The sequence below is a fragment of the Antedon bifida genome, chromosome 2 (assembly GCF_963402885.1).
Source record: "Antedon bifida chromosome 2, ecAntBifi1.1, whole genome shotgun sequence".
NCBI lineage: Eukaryota > Metazoa > Echinodermata > Crinoidea > Comatulida > Antedonidae > Antedon > Antedon bifida.
This window is the reverse complement of record NC_136227.1, coordinates 14,299,371-14,322,472: the sequence shown is the minus strand read 5'-3', so window position 1 is coordinate 14,322,472 and position 23,102 is coordinate 14,299,371. Positions and strand designations below refer to the sequence as shown.

Sequence of the window (23,102 nt, the reverse complement as noted above, 5' to 3'; positions counted from 1 at the left end):
ATTATGAATAATATTTTAAGTTTAAATTAATGCTATATGGGTTATCTGCTATATAAAAATTATTATAAACCTATATTCATTAGTATTTTGACATTTTGAATTTCAAAATGGCCGCCATTTTAAAAAAATGGATTAAACTTCTTATTAAAACATGTGCAAGTTATGACGTTGATTGAAATCACATAAAATGATAGGCCATGACAACAACACGGTTATTAACACAAAATGGTGGCCGCCATTTTTTTAAAAAGGGTTAAATTTCTTATTAAAACGTGTGTAAGTTAAATTAAATTAGATTGAAATGACACAAATGATATGCCTATGACAACATGGTGATTAACTAACTCTGCCAAATGAAATAATTATTTCTAATCAGTGCGCTGTCTTGAATGCATATATTATGCATGCAATATAGTAAGTTGACCTTCCTTCGTTCTCTACTATTGTATCCATCAAACTTCAACAGACTGATCTGTGATCCCAACAAGCTTGTTCAGAAACAAATTGGCAAAAGTACTGCAATCAATACCTCAGTTCACCCCCAAATGCTCATACGTTCTTATATACAGTACTGTACCAGCTGACTATGTGATACGACAAAGAATCTCTATTGGAGTCCTCTTTTACTTTGATAAGTTTGTCACCTGTATTCACCGTCATATATATTTTTTGCCAATATTCATCCTTTTCTTAGGATCTCATATAGTTTGCCTTCTACAAAACTTTTACCAATGCCTCAAACATTTTCTGTCCAATGTCATCATGCCATGGCCAACAAACACCTCTGTGGGATTTGCAGCATTCTTCATTAATCAAGATATCATCTCTCTTTAAATGTTGGCTTTCAAACTCATCAACTAGATTTGCCAGCTCTGATGAAATTATTAATTTGTGTTATTCCAATGATACCATGCTCAATGACCTTGATCAATTGATGTAAATCCAGCAATTCCCTTTGTCACACATACATGTCGTCTCATAAACTCCAATATCAGTAATCTGTTGAAAGTGATACAGCTGAAGTAACCGGCCATAGTTCAGGTGGTCATGAGCAAAGAAATATTTTATAAAAGCATGTGTACTTTCCATGTGTGCAGATATCGTTGTCTTGTGTCTCTGACATATATAGGGATAGTTTAACCACATCTCTCTGTATTCAAGTTAATATCTTTATGATCAGCGTTTTTCAAACAAAATGATACGTCACTTAGAATCATTTTCTCTGTCTGAATTTTTTCGAGAAAAGTGTCAGAAGTTGTAGAGAGAAAGCAGAGTTTTTAAGATATTTGTGTCACTGTTGTATAGGTAATACAATACAACAAAAGCACTGGCCGCAACACTATTTTCACAATGCTACATGTTTAAAAGCCATATAATTCACCAGGTCGAAATAATTGCTTCTTGATGTCATCTCTGTCCACCTCCACTCATCTCGGGCAAGAGTCATCACCAGGCATTATCTTGTATTTCCCTAGTACATGAGTTTTTATACCACAACCATGTGCACTCATCAAACCAGTGTATAATGGTGGTCAACTTTAAGGTACATCTAATGAAATCGGTTGAGATTGTAGAAGATGAGAAGTGGGAGTTAATGCTGCCCATGAAGCTTGTGAATGAGCTGTATCTTTCTTCAAGCTTCTGCCAAAAGTTGACAGGTTGAAAACTTACCAACCATACTGGTGACCATGGCCTTGAAGTTTCAGACATTGAATTACATGGCAATAACGCATTTATTATTGAACACCATATTTATACAGGATTTCACAATCTATATTATAAGTTAGAGAGTTTGTACGTTTGTTTGTTTGTGCGTTATACAAATATTTGTTACTGCACATAACCTTACATATTGGGTATCAAAATGACCAGAATTGTACCGGGAAAGTTCTAATTTGAACATTATCCGCCATCTAGGATCTAAGTTAAGCTTGGTTCCCACTAGGACGCAATGCAAGGACGTAGACGCAACGCAAACCAGTTGACCAATGACAAGCGACCGTCAAATAAATCCATCGCTTGTGATTGGTCAAATCCCTTACGTTGCGTTACGTCGTTTTGTTGCGTCTCTAGTGGGAACCAAGCATTAGGGGCCAAAATGTGGTCAAAATGGCCCACTTTTCCTCACTTTCGATGTTAGTTCTGTTTCAGCACGTAACCATGCATATGAGGTATCAAAATGACCGCAATTGTACCGGGAATTTAATTTTGCTTAGGCTAGGGGTAGTAAGCTATCAAATTGACCAGAACTGTGTGGTAGGAAATTGTTATAAAGTATTTTAATTAGCCCTGGAAAGGGGGTGGGGATGTATGCCTGTCACCAAGACCGAAACTGTACTGGGAATGTTTTAAACTACATCTGAAAACAGGCACTGAGGGATTATGAGTTGGTAGTGATGGCTAACATAATTTGTACTGGAAACGTCTTAAACACAATCACCCAGTATCTGGGATGTGTTGGGAGGGAGGAAGAGGGGCGGAAATACTGGCGTAATGAAGTATAACATGATTGGAATTGTACTAGGAAAAGTTACTACATTTGAACTGTCCATGGGAGGAGTTTGTTTTTGTGGCTGGGATGGTGATAGGAGAAAGAAGGCTGGAGGCCGCAGTATCTAAATTATATATATCAGCCAATATGACACCTATTCATTTACACAGTTTACAACGTACTTAAAACATAGGCCTATCATAGCTATGTATACCCCTAACCCTAAAGTTGAATTGACATTTGTCCTGGGAAGAATTTGTTTTTAAAAAAGAGTGTGGGATGTTATTGAAGGGGGGTGGAGGTTGGCGGGTATAGGGACACTGGGGTCTGAGAAGGCTTTAAACTAATTTAGAAAGCCGCCCTGTGGCGGGTATAATTGCCAGTAAGGTATAAATACACTTGTTTTATATTGTGGTCCTGTCTGAGATACAAACATTGAAATACAAGTTTCACTTTTATGAAAAGAAATGAGATCTATAATTTAGATTTAGAATTAATTGTTGCTGAATATTTGATATCAATGTAAGTTGTTCCATACTTTTGCAACTCCAACTTTGAACGATTAGGTAATTCAAGGGTCATAGTAGGGGTATTATATAGAGAACATTGACAACTTTAGACAGCCTTATATTTAGACAATCCTATGAGAAGTGACTATTTTAGAACATTGTGTTGAAACAACAAAAATTATTTATTTTTTAGTGGCGGCCATTTTGAAATCCAAGATGGCCGACAGATTATCGCTATACATAGTTAAGATTGTATAATGTGTAATACCATCAAAACGGACTTGTTCCACATTCATAATTTGTGTTATTGGTGATATTCTGGTTTTAAATAGGGTTATTTGAGTATTGGCGGCCATCTTGAATTTGGTCCTTTAAATTTCTTTAGAAAAAATGGCAACATATTTTTTTTCATTCCTTATATTATCAAGATATGAAATAAAGTCAAAGTTTGCTTTTAACAAAAAATATACACGACATTCATATAAACGACATACCAGCCTACATTATAAGTACTGAAAAAGGTTTGTTGATAGTTGACCTATTGTAATCAAATTCTATAAAAAGTTAGTAAAAGATTCTCTGATTGCCATATAATAACTGTACATTGTGAAGCTCATTCTGCCATTGAACAGTAATCGAAAAAGATAAAAATCAAAGCTCCACACTAGTATAGTAGGCTTTCCTATATGATTAAAACTATTTGACAAAAAGGCATATTTCAAACACATTAAAGGAAAGTCAAGCACCCAGAAAATGGTAAAATTACATGTTTTTGCATTGTTATTTTGTGAACCATGGAAGTTCTATAACTCAAAATGGCATTCAAAAACTTGCATATTTACTGTAATTACGTTTCATGTTTCACATTTAACTGTTTTTTTTATGTAGGAGAGCGTATTTACTCTTTTCCAATTTTTACTGAAGAGTTTTGTAATTCATTTAAAGAAGAAATAGAACATTTTGAAAACACAGATTTACCAAAAGGAAGACCAAATACAATGAACAATTATGGTGTAAGTGTGGTTACCATAAATGCCCTGCTTTGCATAAACTACTCAAACCCCCACCTCAAATTAACTCCCCCTACCCCATACAACATCATTTGGTATAAATGCCCTCTCATAAACAGCCCATAACCTTTACTTTTTTCCTCAAATAAATGCCACCACATGCATTACACACAATATTGTATTATAACACATTTGTATAATATGTAGTAGAATTCATTGATTTCCATGATCTACAATTGACCAAGCATTGTGATTTTTACTGTATTTTATCACTTCTTGATATTGATTTTGTTTTTAAATAATTTATTTGATTTCTTTGTTATGTAGAAGGATTGAAAATAAATAAAAATAAAATAAAAGCCACTACTATTAGTAAAGCATAGACCTGCTTAAAATTCTCAAAATGTATTTTGTTGTAGGTATTAATGAATGAATTGGGATTTGATGACTACTTCATCACACCTTTACGTCAGAATTACATAACTCCACTCGCTAGGCTCTTGTATCCAGACTGTGGTGGAGACTTGTTAGACTCTCACAAAGCTTTTGTTGTAAAGTACAAGATTGGAGAAGATTTGGATCTTAACTATCATTATGATAATGCAGAGGTCACTCTTAATATATCACTTACAAGTGATTTCACTGAGGGCTCATTGTATTTTGGAGGCATGCGTCATGTAAGTAAAAACAATGCCTGAATGTATCCGGTTATAAAAAACAAAGCAACGATTTGTATAATTTTGGCACTGAACACCATAATTAAATGGTTTACATTCTATTTTAAGTAATACTTTATGACCAATATGATTTTTTTATTATGACCGATACAATTTTGTTATTATGACCGATACAATTTTGTTATTATGACCCGAATACAATTTTGTTATTATGACCGATACAATTTTGTTATTATGACCGATACAATTTTGTTATTATGACCGATACAATTTTGTTTTTATGACCCGAATACAATTTTGTTATTATGACCCGAATACAATTTTGTTATTATGACCGATACAATTTTGTTATTATGACCGATACAATTTTGTTATTATGACCGATACAATTTTTTCATTATGACCGATACAATTTTTTTATTATGACCCGAATACAATTTTTTTATTATGACCGATACAATTTTGTTATTATGACCGATACAATTTTGTTATTATGACCGATACAATTTTGTTATTATGACCGATACAATTTTGTTTTTATGACCCGAATACAATTTTGTTATTATGACCCGAATAATGTAAAATGTAGCTATATTGGTGACAATCATATTGTATATATTCTCCCAACCACCCTCAGATGCTTGTTTTGAGTACCTGAACTTTTCTGTTCATACACATGATAAGGACTCAAGACAAGATGTTCTTAATGTCATTTCCTGGTGGCAGTCTAAAGCCAGTCTAACATTAGTCATATAAAATATTGCACACTAGGCTTCCATTTTGGCTTTTGTATACCTCTGTTGAATTGACATGGTTGTCTTTTATATAGCAACATAGCAGGTTTGTTAATTTTGTGTTGTTTTTAACAGCAACGAGGAATAGAAGAACCACAGCGTACTGAATATTGCCACAAGCCAACGTATGGTTTAATTCATCGAGGACAACACATGCACGGTGCTCTTCCAGTAGCAGATGGTGAACGGTACAATCTAATTATTTGGATGCGATCTTCCAAAATAAGGAATAAAGTGTGTCCAATGTGTGATAATAAACCTGAACTTATTAAGACTGTTGGATTCGGAGATGGATTCACTCAACCAGAAAATACAACTGTCGATGTTTGTTGTACTTTATAATGCATAGGTCAAAAATTTTACAACTCAAATAATATATTTACAAGATTCTTCCAATGGACATGTGTAATTATGACCTCTCTGCGACCTAACTATGTGACATGTAAGGATGTCAAGAATGGTTAAGGCATAAAGATGTAGCAGAGACATTGGTTTGAAGCGTTTTTTGTTTGAAAAAGTGTGTCGACTGTGAGGTTTAGGAGGAGATAGAATATGGGAAAACATAGTCTCCATTAAAGAGAACTATTATAGTACTGTATATACATTAGTATATTATTATAAATATATATTATATATTTAAAAGAATAATAAACTTTTATAAAGCGCTATTTACTGATGTTTTACAGCGCTAAAAGACCAACAAGAATTATTAAAAAGGTGAGATTTTAGAAGTTACTTGATTTACTTAAGAGATTTACATTGACGGGTATGGAGTGAAAGCTGGTTCCAAACTAGTGGCACTTGTGCAAAAAACTCCTTGAAAATAAGCTTAATTATTGTTTAATAATTTATAAAAAGTAATTAATATATTGTTGATGGAAAATGTTTTAATAAACAAACGAAAATAAAGAACTAATTGTAAAATTGTTAGAAAAATGTTTTAATAAAACGAAAGAAGAACTAATTGTAACATATTGTTGGAAATGTTTAATAAACAACAATGAAAGAAACTTAAACTACTTTAGTTGTTGGAAAATGATAGAAAGAACATAAACGGCCATCTCTTACAGAGGCCTATTTAGTTCATTGTTGGCAAACTGCTTTCAGTGGTTTATTCAATTCATCGTAATCTGGATTCAATTTGTCTTCCACACGTTTCATCCAGTCAGCAATTTCCGGCTGGTTCTTCAGTAAACCTTTACCAGATGGACAGGCCAACGGTTGAACAAGCTGAAAGAATTTTAAAAATACTACTATTATAATGGAATATACTATAATACTATAATGAAATATTTTAATTGGAACGAATGAAATTTTTTCTTACTAATGCATGCACTAATCATGTAACATAAACTCCAAATATTTCCAAGAATTTCGTTTTTTTAATCGATATATTGTTTCGGGTTGATGAATAAACAATGATATGACAAAAATGCATCTTATAAAATCAAACCATGCTCCTTCAGAAGGTTGTCCGTTGTTGAATAAAGAGCGATAGGATGATTTGGACAATGGGAATGTATCGTATAAAATCAACTATAGCTCCGTCGGAAGGTTGTCCGTTGTTGAATAAAGAGCGATAGGATGATTTGGACAATGGGAATGTATCGTATAAAATCAACTATAGCTCCGTCGGAAGGTTGTCCGTTGATGGTTAATGAATAAAGAGCAATAGGATGATTTGGACAATGGGAATGTATCGTATAAAATCAACTATAGCTCCGTCGGAAGGTTGTCCGTTGATGGTTAATGAATAAAGAGCGATAGGATGATTTGGACAATGGGAATGTATCGTATAAAATCAGCTAGCTCCGTCGGAATGTTGTCCGTTAATAGGTAATGGATAAAGAGCAATTGGATGATTTGGACAATGGGAATGTATTGTATAAAATAAACTATAGCTCCGTCGGAAGGTTGTCCGTTGATGGTTAATGAATAAAGAGCGATAGGATGATTTGGACAATGGGAATGTATCGTATAAAATCAACTATAGCTCCGTCGGAAGGTTGTCCGTTGATGGTTGATGAATAAAGAGCGATAGGATGATTTGGACAATGGGAATATATCGTATAAAATAAACTATAGCTCCGTCGGAAGGTTGTCCGTTGATGGTTAATGAATAAAGAGCGATAGGATGATTTGGACAATGGGAATGTATCGTATAAAATCAACTATAGCTCCGTCGGAAGGTTGTCCGTTGATGGTTAATGAATAAAGTGCGATAGGATGATTTGGACAATGGGAATGTCTCGTATAAAATCAGCTATAGCTCCGTCGGAAGGTTGTCCGTTGATGAATAAAGTGCGATAGGATGATTTGGACAATGGGAATATATCGTATAAAATCAACTACTATAGCTCCGTCGGAAGGTTGTCCGTTGATGGTTAATGAATAATGAGCGATAGGATGATTTGGACAATGGGAATATATCGTATAAAATCAACTATAGCTCCGTCGGAAGGTTGTTCGTTGATGGTTGATGAATAAAGAGCGATAGGATGATTTGGACAATGGGAATGTATCGTATAAAATCAACTATAGCTCCGTCGGAAGGTTGTCCGTTGATGGTTAATGAATAAAGAGCGATAGGATGATTTGGACAATGGGAATGTATCGTATAAAATCAACTATAGCTCCGTCGGAAGGTTGTCCGTTGATGGTTGATGAATAAAGAGCGATAGGATGATTTGGACAATGGGAATGTATCGTATAAAATCAACTATAGCTCCGTCGGAAGGTTGTCCGTTGATGGTTAATGAATAAAGAGCGATAGGATGATTTGGACAATGGGAATGTATCGTATAAAATTAGCTAGCTCCGTCGGAATGTTGTCCGTTAATAGGTTATGGATAAAGAGCAATTGGATGATTTGGACAATGGGAATGTATTGTATAAAATAAACTATAGCTCCGTCGGAAGGTTGTCCATTGATGGTTGATGAATAAAGAGCGATAGGATGATTTGGACAATGGGAATGTATCGTATAAAATCAACTATAGCTCCGTCGGAAGGTTGTCCATTGATGGTTGATGAATAAAGAGCGATAGGATGATTTGGACAATGGGAATGTATCGTATAAAATGAACTATAGCTCCGTCGGAAGGTTGTCCATTGATGGTTGATGAATAAAGAGCGATAGGATGATTTGGACAATGGGAATGTATCGTATAAAATCAACTATAGCTCCGTCGGAAGGTTGTCCATTGATGGTTGATGAATAAAGAGCGATAGGATGATTTGGACAATGGGAATGTATCGTATAAAATGAACTATAGCTCCGTCGGAAGGTTGTCCATTGATGGTTGATGAATAGCCTAATTAGTGTAGGCTGGTATGTCGTTTATATGAATGTCGTGTATATTTTTTGTTAAAAGCAAACTTTAACTTTATTTCATATCTTGATAATATAAGGAATGAAAAAAAATATGTTGCCATTTTTTCAAAAGACATTTAAAGGACCAAATTCAAGATGGCCGCCAGCATTCAAATAACCCTATTAAAAATCAGAATATCACCAATAATACAAATTATGAATGTGGAACAAGTCCGTTTTGATGGTATTACTGTACCCATTATACAGTCTTAACTATGTAAAGCGATAATCTGTCGGCCATCTTGGATTTCAAAATGGCCGCCACTAAAAATTAAATTCTTTAAATAATTTTTTTTAAATATGTGTGCATAAATTGTTGTTGGTACACAATGTTCTAAAATTGTCACTTCTCACAGGATTGTCTAAATATAAGGCTGTCTAAAGTTGTCAATGTTCTCTATATAACAGATATATAATACCCACTATGACTCTTAAATTAACTAATCGTTCAAATTTGGAGTTGCAAAAGTATGGAACAACTTACCAATTTATATCAAATATTCATCAACAATTACGTCTAACTAGAGGGTGGGCTAGGAGTGTAAACGATGGTTCTCGGAATGATAATGACTCGGGTAAAAAGGTTTTAGAAGGACGTTCTCTTTGTACGTTTTCTGTCGGTTACCATTATTGAAAATGCTTGACATTCGAAAAACTAAACCTACTCTGTATCACAGTGTCTTAGATGATTAATAACATTTTAAAGTATAGTGTTTATTGTTTTGTAGGGCCCTTATAGGGCGGAGGCAGAGTTCATTTGAGGGAGATGCTTATTCGAGGGATTTTTTAGTTTTAATAATATCGTAACATTTATGATCAAATGCAATCTTCTAATATATATGAAAAGTGGTAAAAAATAATAACAAATGCTTGGTAAATTGTAGTTAACAGTGTGATGAATTCTATTACAAATAGTATAATTGTGTAGTTGCAAGGTGAACCTGTGAACTCATCGTGAACCCGGAAATTACTTTGACCGCGTACAATTGAAATTGAGTTGAAAATCTACCGATGAAATCAGAAATTTTGTTTTAAAACTCTTTATAATATATTCCTAAGATAGAAATATGGAACAATATCGTAATAGTAAAAACTGTTATTAAATTTACATTTCGCGGTACATCTGAGATAGTTCAGGTAGGTATCCAAGGCAGAGATTTGTTCCAAAGTTTTTCCATTGTGCTCGCCTATGTCAGAATTAACCATAATTTATATATAGAGTCTAAATTACAGATCTCATTTCTTTTCATGAAACTGAAACTTGACAGGAGACAGGACCACAATATAAAACAAGTGCATTTATACCTTATTGTGAAATCCTGTATAAATATGATGTTAAATAATAAATGCGTTATTGCTATGTAATTCAATGTCCTTCAGGGCCATAGTCACCAGTATGGTTGGTAAGTTTTCAACCTGTCAACTTTTGGCAGAAGCTTGAAGGAAATAAAGATACAGCTCATTCACAAGGTTATTCATAGGCAGCATTAACTCCTACTTCTCATCTTCTACAATCTCAACCGATTTCATTAGATATATACCCCTACAGATAGACCACCATTATACACTGGTTTGATGAGTGCACATGGTTGTGGTATAAAAACTCATGTACTAGGGAAAGACAAAAATGCCTGGTGATGACTCTTGCCTGAGATGAGTGGAGGTGGACAGAGATGACATCAAGAAGCAATTATTATGTCGACCCGGTAAACTACATGACTTTTGGACTGTAGCATTGTGAAAATAGTGTTGAGGCCAGTGCTTTTGTTGAAACTGAACTTGTATTACCTATACAACCAGTGACACAAATATCTTAGATGGAAAACATCTTAGAGATGATATCCCGATTAATGAAGAATGCTGCAATTCGCACAAAGGTGTTTGTTGGCCATGGCATGATGAAATTGGACAGAAAATGTTTGAGGCATTAGTAAAAGTCTTGTAGAAGGCAAACTGTCTATATGGGATACCAAGAAAAAGATGAATATTGGCAAAAAATATATATGACGGTGAATACAGGTGACAAACTTATCAAAGTAAAAGAGGACTCCTATAGAGATTATTTGGCGGTGAAATGAGGTATTGCAGTACTTTTGCCAATTTGTTTCTGAACAAGCTTGTTGGGATCGCAGATCAGTCTGTGGAAGTTTGATGGATACAGTAGTAGAAAACGAAGGAAGGACAGAAGCACACTAATTCTGCTTTCTCTCTACAACTTGCTTCTACAAATGCAGACAGAGAAAGAGATTCTAAGTGAAGTATCATTTTGTTTGAAAGAGGCTGATCATAAAGATATTAACTTGGATACAGAGAGTCTACGAAATCTAAATGATGTGGTTAAACTATATTCCTATATATGTCCGAGACACAAGAAAACGATATCTGCACACATGAAAAGTACACATCCTTTTATCAAATATTTCTTCGCTCATGACCACCTGAACTACGACCGGTTACTTCCGCTGTATCAATTTCAACAGATTACTGAAACAAATTACAGATATTGGAGTTTATGAGAGGACATGTATGTGTGGGACTTGCTGGGTTTACATCAATTGATCAGGGTCATTGAGCGTGGTATCATTGGAATAACACAAATTAATGATTTCATCAGAGCTGGCAAAGCTAGTTGATGAGTTTGAAAGCCAACATTTAAAGAGAGATGATATCCCGATTAATGAAGAATGCTGCAATTTGCACAAAGGTGTTTGTTGGCCATGGCATGATGAAATTGGACAGAAAATGTTTGAGGGATTAGTAAAAGTCTTGTAGAAGGCAAACTGTCTATATGGGATCCTAAGAAAAAGATGAATATTGGCAAAAAATATATATGACGGTGAATACAGGTGACAAACTTATTAAAGTAAAAGAGGACTCCTATAGAGATTATTTGGCGGTGAAATGATGTATTTCAGTACTTTTGCCAATTTGTTTCTGAACAAGCTTGTTGGGATCGCAGATCAGTCTGTGGAAGTTTGATGGATACAGTAGTAGAAAACGAAGGAAGGTCAATTTACTGTATCGCATTCAAGATTAGAAATATTTCATTGAAGGACTTTGGCAGAGTTAGTTGTCATTTAACTGAAGAAGTTTATGAGATGTTTTAATTTGAAGAAGTGTACTGTTCAGACCTCCTGATGGTCAACATTTTGTGTTAATCATCATGTTGTTGTCATAAGCATATCATTTTGTGTATTTCAATCTAATTTTATTTAACTTACACATGTTTTAATAAGAAATTTAACCCATTTTTTAAAAAATGGTGGCCATTTTGAAATTCAAAATGGCCGCCATTTTGTGTTAATCACCAATGTTGTTGTCATAGGCCTGTCATTTTATGTGATTTCAATCAACGTCATAACTTGCACATGTTTTAATAAGAAATTTAATCCATTTAAAAAAAATGGCGGCCATTTTGAAATTCAAAATGTCAGAATACTAATGAATATAGGTTTATAATAATTCTTATATAGCAGAGAACCCATATGAACTTAAAATATTATTCATAAAGGGTGTTACTTTGTCCAATATGGTACATTTATTGGATATTTTACGTATTGGCGGCCATCTTGGATTTGACACCCTTAAGCTTTTTTAAAAAAATGGCAACATATTTTTTTCATTACTTTACATCCTAAAGATACTAAATCAGCTGGAATTTTGCTTTTAACAAAAAAATGACACGAAATTACATAGTGGCCTACATTAAATGAACGATACTTGATTCAGACAGTGGAATGTATGGTACATTATGTACAACTATGGAGGAAAATGATCATAATTTCGAATTACTTATTTTTGTATTGAGGTAACATGCACATTATCTGATTCTGCGCATGCCAAACCAAAATATTAACCACAACCTAAATTTCTTTTAAATCTAGTGATTACCTCACAAATAGCAAACAAGTCAGCAACAGATATCTCGTCTCCACACAAGAACCGTTTTCCTTTGAGAAATAACCTATTTATCTTGCCGATGGACTCTTCAGCTTCTTTGACAAACTTGTCGACTGCCTCCTGATCTTTTGGTTTCCCGGTACGTTTTGGAACAAATATCTGTATACAAATATAACAGTGGTCTTATTTTGACTGGTTGTGTAGGTTTTAAGTTGCTCCCGTATATCTCATTGATCTAGCCGTCGTTTTTGTAACAAGCGTTTTTTATGGTTGCATGAGTTATGTATGTTTTAAACTTTACTTTTAAATTATGATATCGGATATCTAACTTTTCTAGAGATTTCTTCTTCTTATAAAAACTCAGATATCTTCTTTAGATCTACAAAAGTCGGATATCTTTTTTGATACATCTGAAAAACTCGGATATCTGGCTTTTCTAGATCTAAAAACTCGGATATGACTGTAGTTTTTGAGTAACAATATTTATGAAAAATAATAACGTTTAGGACACTGACTTAGGTTTCGCCTTATTCCAGCCCATTTTCCCTTTAATTACGTCATCTTCCCGAATTTAGTCATATGACCGTAATGTTAGTTCTTCATACCACACATTAGCAGCATAACATTGAAATGAAACATTACATTGTTATTTACCTCATTCACCATGACGTTAATTCCCGCTTTCCTAATACCTGTATGCTGCCAGGCTAAGTAGGCATCAATCTCAGCCCGAGTCTCAATATTTTTAGGATACCAATGATCTGCTACGTTGTATTTTGCCGCCAGATATCTCACTATTGCAGTACTACAAAGAAACAAACCAGAATTCAAAAGGGCCTTATTATTTATAGACTGTCGTTACCAAGTTTAAAATGTTTAGGCCTATAGATATGGGAAAGTGTTCGTTAGTAAACACTATGTTGTCAACTTGTAATTTCTGTGTTGTATCACCTGCAATTAGGGGATATTGGAGAAAATGATCCATAAAATTAAAAAAAAAAACTTCTTCACACTTGCTTTATTCTTTACAATGTAGCCTACAAGGTTGGACAAGGGGAGTAAGGCATACCTTTCTCCAAGTGTGAAATCACCATCTTTAATTGCTGGTACTGACTGAGCTGGCTGGATTGCAGTGTATTCCGGCATTCTATGCTCACCTGTCAAACAACATTATACGTTATTATTTTCTACAGTATATACAAAATGTCTAATACAATTTTTGAAAATAATTAAACAACTTTTAAGACAGTGGACTACATTCAGTCAATAAAGGCTCATTGTACTAGGACGATTACAAAGGTAAATATACATTTTGCTATTTTTCTATTTTCGTTCAATTAAATGACGTCATGATTTGTAATAGCAATACTATCGTGACGATATCACAATTTTATTGTTCTTATTGATCATGACGTCATTTTCATTTGATTAAAAAAAAAATCTTATTTTAGGCCAAAGACAGCAGCATAAGTGTTATAGTTTCGAAAATTTTCTAATTTTATTTTTAAAATAAATATCTTTGTTTTATATATTATCGTCGTTCGTTATCTTTCGTAGTATAACCGGACCTTAAATCACGAAGAATTATATTCTGGACAACCTACATAATTGGAGTATTGTAGTAAATGTATGAATAATTATATAATGAAATGAATGTTTAAAATTACAATATTCTTTTTGCTGATTCTTTCCGCAATTTTGATTATCCTTGAGATAACAAATATTTAGTGGCTCTGAAATGTTGACTATTATTAAAAACCACAGCAAAGGGACCTGTAACATCGATAATTAGACCTATAATATTTGTAGACCTGATTATCAAACCAGGCATACTATAGGGTTTTCATTGTAAACCTTGTTCCTATGAATAAATGAAAATCACTGACTCAAGCATGATTAAGCAAATTTGTCTGGGTATTTTTAGAAACTCCATATAACTATTTCATGTGCACATGTGTATTCATAATAGAGGTGAGGAGGTCTTGGTCTTGGACGCAAAGTGAAGGGGTTCTTATTTTTTCCCCTCTCCGTCATCACCCTGATTCAGGATTTTTAAGGTGGACATACGTGCCGTCAACTCATTTTTTCTTTTTGAGCTGAGAAATGCTACGATAACTTGGAATGTGATCTATTAGAGTGCTGTTTCTAAAAAATATGTTTCACTTGCCAAGGCAGCATACATGGGTGGGGGGGGGGGGGGGTAGTTGTCCTATGGGGGTAATTGTCCGGGTGGTAGTTGTCCTATGGGTAATTGTCCTATAGGGTAGTTGTCCTATGGGTAATTGTCCGGGTGGTAGTTGTCATATGGGTAATTGTCCGGGTGGTACTTGTCCTATGGGTAATTGTCCGGGTGGTAGTTGTCCTATGGGGGTAATTGTCCGGGTGGTAATTGTCCGGGTGGTACTTGTCCTATGGGTAATTGTCCTATAGGGTAGTTGTCCTATGGGGGTAATTGTCCGGGTGGTAATTGTCCGGGTGGTAATTGTCTAGGGGTAGTTGTCCTATGGGGGTAATTGTTCGGGTGGTAGTTGTTCGGGTGGTAATTGTCTAGGGGTAGTTGTCCGGATACGTTTAAAGCAACAGTATATTTTAACAGTGACTAAAATAAAAAAGCATACCTTTTGCCAAGTCGATGACTTTCTCATGGTAGGGTATCTTGTTATATTTGCAAAACAATACTACGGCACGACTAGGTTGAGATAATGGAAAGCCATCTTTAGCTTTAGTAGAACAATTTAATTCTACAGTATTATCAGGGAGTTGCAACTCTCTGGTATTATCAAGTGACTGGAGCGGCAGCAATGCTAATGTCAACGAAGTTCGTGCAAAGAGTCAATTGAATATCATTCATGAGCGTGATCTGATTATTCAACCATATCAACTTCTTTTGTACATTTGACCTTGTAATCTCCTTCCGTTTTTCACAAATAAGAGAGCCTAAATAATAGAAGTTTGTTTGAATTAACAGTTACGGTTGTGTAATTGTAAACAAAAATTGTCGTCATAATTATTTATATTTTTTGTATACATTATTACCGTATCGTTATAGTGGAGGTCATGCATTTTTAAATGTGGGCTCTTATTAGGTTCTGTTTTCGCTACAAACAAAAAAAACAAAAAACAAAAAAAAACAAAACAACCGGTTAAAAACGTGTGATTATAAATAATTACCATCACATTTCTTTCCTGTCAACGTTGAGAGAGTTGCACTCCCATCAGACTATAAACATGCCCCATAATAATAACAATCAACCATTAAGGTAACAACAGTTTAACCACTAACGTAACCAACTTCATTAACCACCAACGTAACAACAGTTTTTAAACAACAGGTTAATAACGTAACTTAACGCAGGGAGATGTAAAATAAAAATAAAATCTCCCTGCTTAACGTAACAAACTTCATTAACCATGCTTAACAAAACAACAGACTAACGTAACAACAGTAGAAAATTCATGAAGTTAAAAATCTTTTTTTTTAAACTTCAGTTTCCGTCCGTTTGTGTTTGTCTATTCTCTATCAAACAGTGTCCAGCCATTGAAGTTTAAAGTATTTGGACAGACATATACAAATGGAAATGGAACGGCTTCATCACAATAAGGTTTCCATACGGAATACAATGTGTGTCTTACGGATACAACATTTATTGCCCGTCGGACTAAGACAGATAATTTAAAATAAGCTGAAGTTTTAAGATTGAAATTTACATTTTCAGCTGTAAATCAACACACCATACGTCTAAAGATCAACACATTGAAGGATAGACACACCAACGTTGTCAGTATGATATAAACGAGGCCATATACATGGCTGCAGTCGCATGCTCACGTTAGTGTTTACCGACCAACCGACCGACATAGTGAGCTGTAGAGTGGCTTTGCACGCGACTAAAAAATAAATAAATTTAGTTAAAATTAACACTATTATTTATCCTCTGGTAGGAGGATGATATTTGTTGCGAAGGAATGCTTGTCTTTTGATTTCTCGAAGCGGATTTAGCACAGTGGCAGAATCTTCGTACCTTTAAAATTGGGGTTTTGTTTCCCAAAAGATAGAATTGCTGTAATGTGTATGGCCTTGCTGATGTTTTGCCATTGATGGTTAACATTGTCTGTGTTTTTTGTGTTTAGTAATTTTTTCTGGAACTCAGACTGAAATCTATGCTGTTTGTCCTTTTTACCGGCGTTAGATGTGCAGTGAATTCAAGGAGTCTACGTCCATTACTGTTTAATTTCCCAACACCAAAACATCCTTTGTGAGGGGACAAGACAGAAAATCTGCCCCAACACGTGCATTGAAATCTCCAAAGATAAGTAGTTGTTCATTTTTCAGGATCTTCATGACAGCTTGATCTAATTGAGTATAGAACCCACCAATTACTTCCGTCGGAGCTTGCATAGTCGGAGCATAGATATTAATTAGGCTAACGACTCCAAGATTGGTGTGAAGGTTCGAGATCGTCCGTTCATTTCCATCAGTAGGTAGTTCTATAAATGGCAGGATATATCTACTCGTTTCTCTCCATTATTTTCACCTTTCCAGAAAAGGGTAGACCTATAGTTCTTTTCTGCAATTGAACCTAAGCCAGGAATTCTGGTTTCCTGGAGTGCTGCTATGTCGATATTTAATCGCTGTAATTCTTGATCGATTATCGATGTTTTTCTCAGTTCAGCATTCAGTGTTATAGTGCGGTCTACTTGTCAAGTTTGCAGGCTCTAATCTCTAACCACCCAATCAGAGAAGGCAGACTATGACGGATCAGTACCTAATTGGCCAAGGGCTGCTCAGCTTGAGGCAGGCGGTAACTAATCACTGGAATTAAATAACCCCTCCTACCGTCAGAAATAATTCGTTGCGTCCAAATGTCACGCCAATACAATCTAGACTTATAACTCGTAACAATTACTTCTCGATTTGTTTCCATCCTCAGATGCCAGAGTTTTCTTTTCCGGTGTGTGTTTGCCTGGGTGATGTTAAGAATCCATGGGTTACCCAAGCGCCACGAGTCCTCTCTCTGACTTTACTGAGAATTCCAAAGGAGAGCAATGCTATACATTTGGTACAGGGTTGGTTCAGCATTGATTTGCTATCATTAGTTGACGTCAATAGCAGGATGATGCGATCCTGTTTCAGTTTTCTGTTGGGGTTAACTCCCTTAGCCTTTAGCTTTACCTAGCCTAATCCTTAAGGCAGTGGGTGCTAATGACCCATAGGTGTGCCTTTTTTACCCATATGTGGGCTTATTTTATCCATATGCGGGCCTATTTGCCCATACAGTAGGTGGGACAGGAATTGATACAAGGCCAGGGCGTGTCCACACTCCGGTGAGCCATGCGCTAGATACCTTCTACTGGTTCCTGTTCTTCCGTAGCCCTTTCCACATCAGTTTCACTAGTCGCAATACTAGCTACTTAAGCCTGTTTTCCTGTCGACGTTAGTCGACGCTATCGTTAATAAAAATCGGCAATCTTCTACGTAAACATTGAAATGTTAACGATTACTCGCTATCGTTATCATTTCAACTTGATCGTTTTCAAACGATCGTCGTTGAACTGTTAACGATCAACGATGATAGCGTCAAATAACGTCGACAGGAAAACAGGCTTTACAGCGGGTACCATACCGACGAGAAGGTTGTCAAATACGACTTGTAAAAAGAAAGGATATACTGTAACTTCCAAATGGACTTACAGTAATGTATCCGCCATATACCAGTACAGGAAAGTAACAGGATAAAAAATGGTTGTAGTAGAATGAATGAAATGATGGGAAAAATGAAAGAGACTGGTGGGAAAACAGAAAAACATAACTGAACTTGAAAATTGTCAACTTTCTTAACAAAAAATATGATGGTTTTTAAAGTCTAAGATTTCTTAGCCTTTTTTTAACTGTTACGTTGGTGGTTAATGGAGTTTGTTACGTTGGTTGTTGAATTCTTTAATCATCCCACACGGGGCAATTCAAATAAAAGGTCTGGATTAAAATGATCTTACAAAATATACAAAATATTACAATGCACAGTACAATAAACAAGAGTCAAAGTTCAAGAATTTAAGAGTCGGATGGCCACTGGCAAATTCCTTTTCCAGTTTGACGGGCATGACGGGCATCGAAAGCGACGCCCATGAGGCATGAGCTCGAAATCACTGAACAAGTAGGCATGGTTAACATTTTTAGAATAGCTCTACTTTTTTTCTAGAGTTTGCATGTCACAGAAAGAAGATAAGCTACAACCTATTAATTTAGAACTTACAATTCTTTGTAGTGAGTTTCTCTTTTTGACCCTAAGACTAAAAAACCAGCATTATAAAGGAAAAAGTTAAAACGTTCTCAATAAAGGAATTATAAAAACCCCTAAAAATTACTTTATCGACATTAAAATTGTTCAGCTTCCTTAACAGAAAAAGTCTCTGGTGTCCTTTCTTTACTATTGCCTCTGTATTTAATTCCCAGCCGAGATTGTCCTCAAATATAGTACCTAGGTATTTAAAGGAATGGACAATATCGACTGGTTCGTCATTTATGATGGAAACCCACCCGAGGGCTGCTTCTTTCTCCTTCCTAAAATCTACAATTATCTCCTTGGTTTTGGTCACATTGATTTCCAAGTAGAAGTTTCCACAAAATTGGATAAAATCATCTAAAGCGGAAACATGACCGTCCTGTGAATTTTGAAGGAGAGACAACAAAACAGTGTCGTCAGCAAATTTGACAAGATGACTATTGTCTTGTTTGCTGCGACAGTCATCCGTGTATATAATATACAGGAGAGGAGAGAGGACGCAACCCTGGGAAGATCCAATACTTGTCATAGGTACATTCGGGTGTCTTTGGTTAATTAAGACCCTATGACACCTGTTCGTAAAAAAACTTATAATCCATAATACAAAATCACGTTGAAAACCAAAATTTGAAATTAATTTGTTTGCTAAAATATAAGGGTGCATGGTATTGAAGGCAGAAGAGAAATCGGCGTATAGCATTCTAGCGTGAGATCGAGGCAGTTCAAGATGCTTGTACAATGTGTTTAATACAAGCTTGGCATCCTCAAACCTCTTCCAGACCTGTATGCAAACTGCAGTGGATCGAGTTTAGACTCTACAACAGACATGATGTAGGTTTTAACTATCTTTTATTATTTTCATAACAAGAGATAGGCAATAGGCGCAGATCATTCAGTTGTTCAGTTGACAGTCTGTTTAGGAATAGGTTTTATAATCGAAAGATTAGGAACTACACACTGGTTTAGAGAGGTCTGGAAGAGGTACCGAAGGACTTCCACTGAGCTGATCCGCACACGAATTCAATGTTCTGCCCTTAGTACCATCGGGATCAGAACTCTTATTTACATTTATATTCCTGAGTAATGTTCTAACATGATCCTCAGAAATAATAATTTCATCTACATGCGGCTCATTATTGCCAACAGTTCCCGATTCTGCTACTGTCAATAGGTATGTATCTATATAACCAGGGAAGAGTTAAATTACTCTTCCCTGATATAACTATATAAAGTGTATGATGCTGTCTGCATAAATGCTATACTTTTAACGTACATATATTATAGAGGGCACTATATAGAGTAAACACAAACAGCATTTGCCAACCTGTTTGGTCTAGTGGCAAACGCTTTAACGTTGCACACTGGAGCCCTCGGTTCAAGATCTACCAAGGACATGCATTTTTTTTTAAATTTTTAAATTTTTTAATAGTTAAGGGAGACTATTTAGAGGGTTAGATTTAGTAATTTTAGGAAGTAATGTTTTATAATAGAAAATAATTAAGGTAATAAACTCATTGTAAATTGTCAACAGACTCTGTGCTACATCACAGTGCACGGTGTTAAAGCCTGTTTTCCTGTCAACGTTATTCTACGCTATCGTCGTTGATCGTTAAAAGTTCAACGACGATTGTTTGAAAATGATCAAGTTGAAATGATAACGATAGCGAGTACCTTTTCCTGTAAATCGTTAACATTAGAAGATCGCCGATTATTGGTGAAGCCTATTTTCCTGTCGACGTTATTCTACGCTATCGTCGTTGATCGTTAACAGTTCAACGACGATCGTTTGAAAATGATCAAGTTGAAACGATGACAATAGCGAGTACCTTTTCCTGTAAATCGTTAACATTTCAATGTTTACGTAGATGATCGCCGATTATTGTTAACGGTAGCGTCGACTAACGTCGACAGGAAAACAGGCTTAACAATAGCATCGAATAAGGTCGACAGAAAAATAGGCTTAAAAGTACAGCATTTATGCAGACAGCAACGTGGATAACTTGCTATAGTTATACAGATACCACCTAGGGACAGTAGCAGAATCGGCTGGTTTTTCAAACCTAGCAAAGAAGTCGTTTAATCTATCTGGCAAAGCCTGGTCATCAATACCCTCTACATTTATTTTATTTCTTTGTGTTTTATCAACTGTGTTTATAGACGCAATATGTTTAATTCCTTGCCAAGCACTACGAATACATCTACTACTAAACTTATTTTCAATTTTTCTTTTATACATGTCTTTAACTTCTTTGTTTATTTGCTTATTATCGTGAGTGGTGCCTTGGTAAAAAATCCGGTTTTTTAAATTTAATATGTCTTTCAACTCTTTCGTAACCCACGGCTTATTATTTGCAAAAACGACAACCTCTTTTTTAGGTATTACTATTACATATGATGTTATAACATCCACCGTTTTGTTTAGATTTGATGACGACTCATAAAATACTTGCCAATCAGTACAATCTAAACACTCTTTTAAACGTTCGATACCGTCCGAAGTCCACAATTTAATAGTCTTGACTATTTTGTCCTTCTCTGGATAACTTGGACATATTTCGGAATCAGATTAACACAATTGTTACATTAGTGATGTTTGTATACAGGCTTCTGCATGATCCGCATTTAGTTTTACCCTCACCAAGTTCTTTTCTGTTTTGACAATGATGAGAATGTAAATGATTACGTATTATGTCGCCATAGGTTACAATATATTTACATGTTCACCTTTAATTCATTCTGATTAAAATATCCATATAAAGATACATACAGTACAGAAAACAAACAAAAAACATCCATTCTGAAAGTATCAGAATACTACTAGGCCTGGCCCACACTTTGAATGAGGGATAGATTAATTTAGTTTACCTATGGTATAGTTAGAACTCGTTTAAGTATCAGAATACTACTGCAGCAGTACTAGGCCTGGCCCACACTCCGAATGAGGGATAGATTAATTTAGTTTACCTATGGTATAGTTAGAACTCGTTTAAGTATCGTAATACTACTGCAGCACTACTAGGCCTGGCGCACACTCCGAATGAGGGATAGATTAATTTAGTTTACCTATGGTATAGTTAGAACTCGTTTAAGTATCAGAATACTACTGCAGCAGTACTAGGCCTGGCCCACACTCCGAATGAGCGATAGATTAATTTAGTTTACCTATGGTATAGTTAGAACTCGTTTAAGTATCAGAATACTACTGCAGCAGTACTAGGCCTGGCCCACACTCCGAATGAGCGATAGATTAATTTAGTTTACCTATGGTATAGTTAGAACTCGTTTAAGTATCAGAATACTACTGCAGCAGTACTAGGCCTGGCCCACACTCCGAATGAGGGATAGATTAATTTAGTTTACCTATGGTATAGTTAGAACTCGTTTAAGTATCATAATACTACTGCAGCAGTACTAGGCCTGGCCCACACTCCGAATGAGGGATAGATTAATTTAGTTTACCTATGGTATAGTTAGAACTCGTTTAAGTATCAGAATACTACTGCAGCAGTACTAGGCCTGGCCCACACTCCGAATGAGGGATAGATTAATTTAATTTACCTATGGTATAGTTAGAACTCGGTTAAGTATCATAATACTACTGCAGCAGTACTAGGCCTGGCCCACACTCCGAATGAGGGATAGATTAATTTAATTTACCTATGGTACCCAGCTAGCAATTTGACGTTGGCTCGACGTCGGCAAGCGTTGGCAGACGTCGACAAAGTCGCGGGCAAATTACCGACGTTGTTACAACGTTATGACAACGTTTACTATAAGTCGTGAATTTTATGGTTGTTAGTCTAACGTCTTGCCAACGTCGTATTTCCGTTGAAAAATGTGCCGACAAATGTGCCTTGGGATAACATAAATCCAACGTCTGTTTGACGTCGTTATCATTGGTTGGCACAACGTCTACAAACGTCAACATATTAGAGTTGTTTTTGACACGTCGTACCAACGTTGGTTAAAAGTTTTAAACAGTTGTCCAAATTCTAACGTTGTCGCAACGTTGGCAATTTGACATTGTATTACAACTTTTTAAGTCGGCAAATTTCCGTTGATTT

At 35.4% G+C, this 23,102-nt stretch overlaps 2 protein-coding genes across 2 annotated transcripts; one reads left to right on the top strand and one right to left on the bottom strand.

Annotated features, from left to right (window-relative positions):
• Positions 1-1,525: 1,525 nt before the first annotated feature.
• Positions 1,526-6,079, top strand: LOC144835466 (2-oxoglutarate and iron-dependent oxygenase domain-containing protein 2-like). The gene is made up of 4 exons (XM_078690549.1): positions 1,526-1,658; positions 3,889-4,013; positions 4,430-4,687; positions 5,557-6,079. The coding sequence occupies exons 1-4, from the start codon at positions 1,526-1,528 to the stop codon at positions 5,821-5,823; spliced, it is 783 nt and encodes a 260-aa protein (XP_078546675.1). The 3' UTR covers positions 5,824-6,079.
• Positions 6,080-6,401: 322 nt separating this feature from the next.
• Positions 6,402-17,153, bottom strand: LOC144835465 (glutathione S-transferase theta-1-like). Its single transcript, XM_078690548.1, has 6 exons — positions 17,045-17,153; positions 15,373-15,558; positions 13,824-13,911; positions 13,409-13,559; positions 12,746-12,913; positions 6,402-6,711 (listed from the first exon to the last, which is right to left on the bottom strand). Exons 1-6 carry the CDS (start codon positions 17,151-17,153, stop codon positions 6,565-6,567), a joined length of 849 nt encoding a protein of 282 aa, XP_078546674.1. The 3' UTR covers positions 6,402-6,564.
• Positions 17,154-23,102: the final 5,949 nt, after the last annotated feature.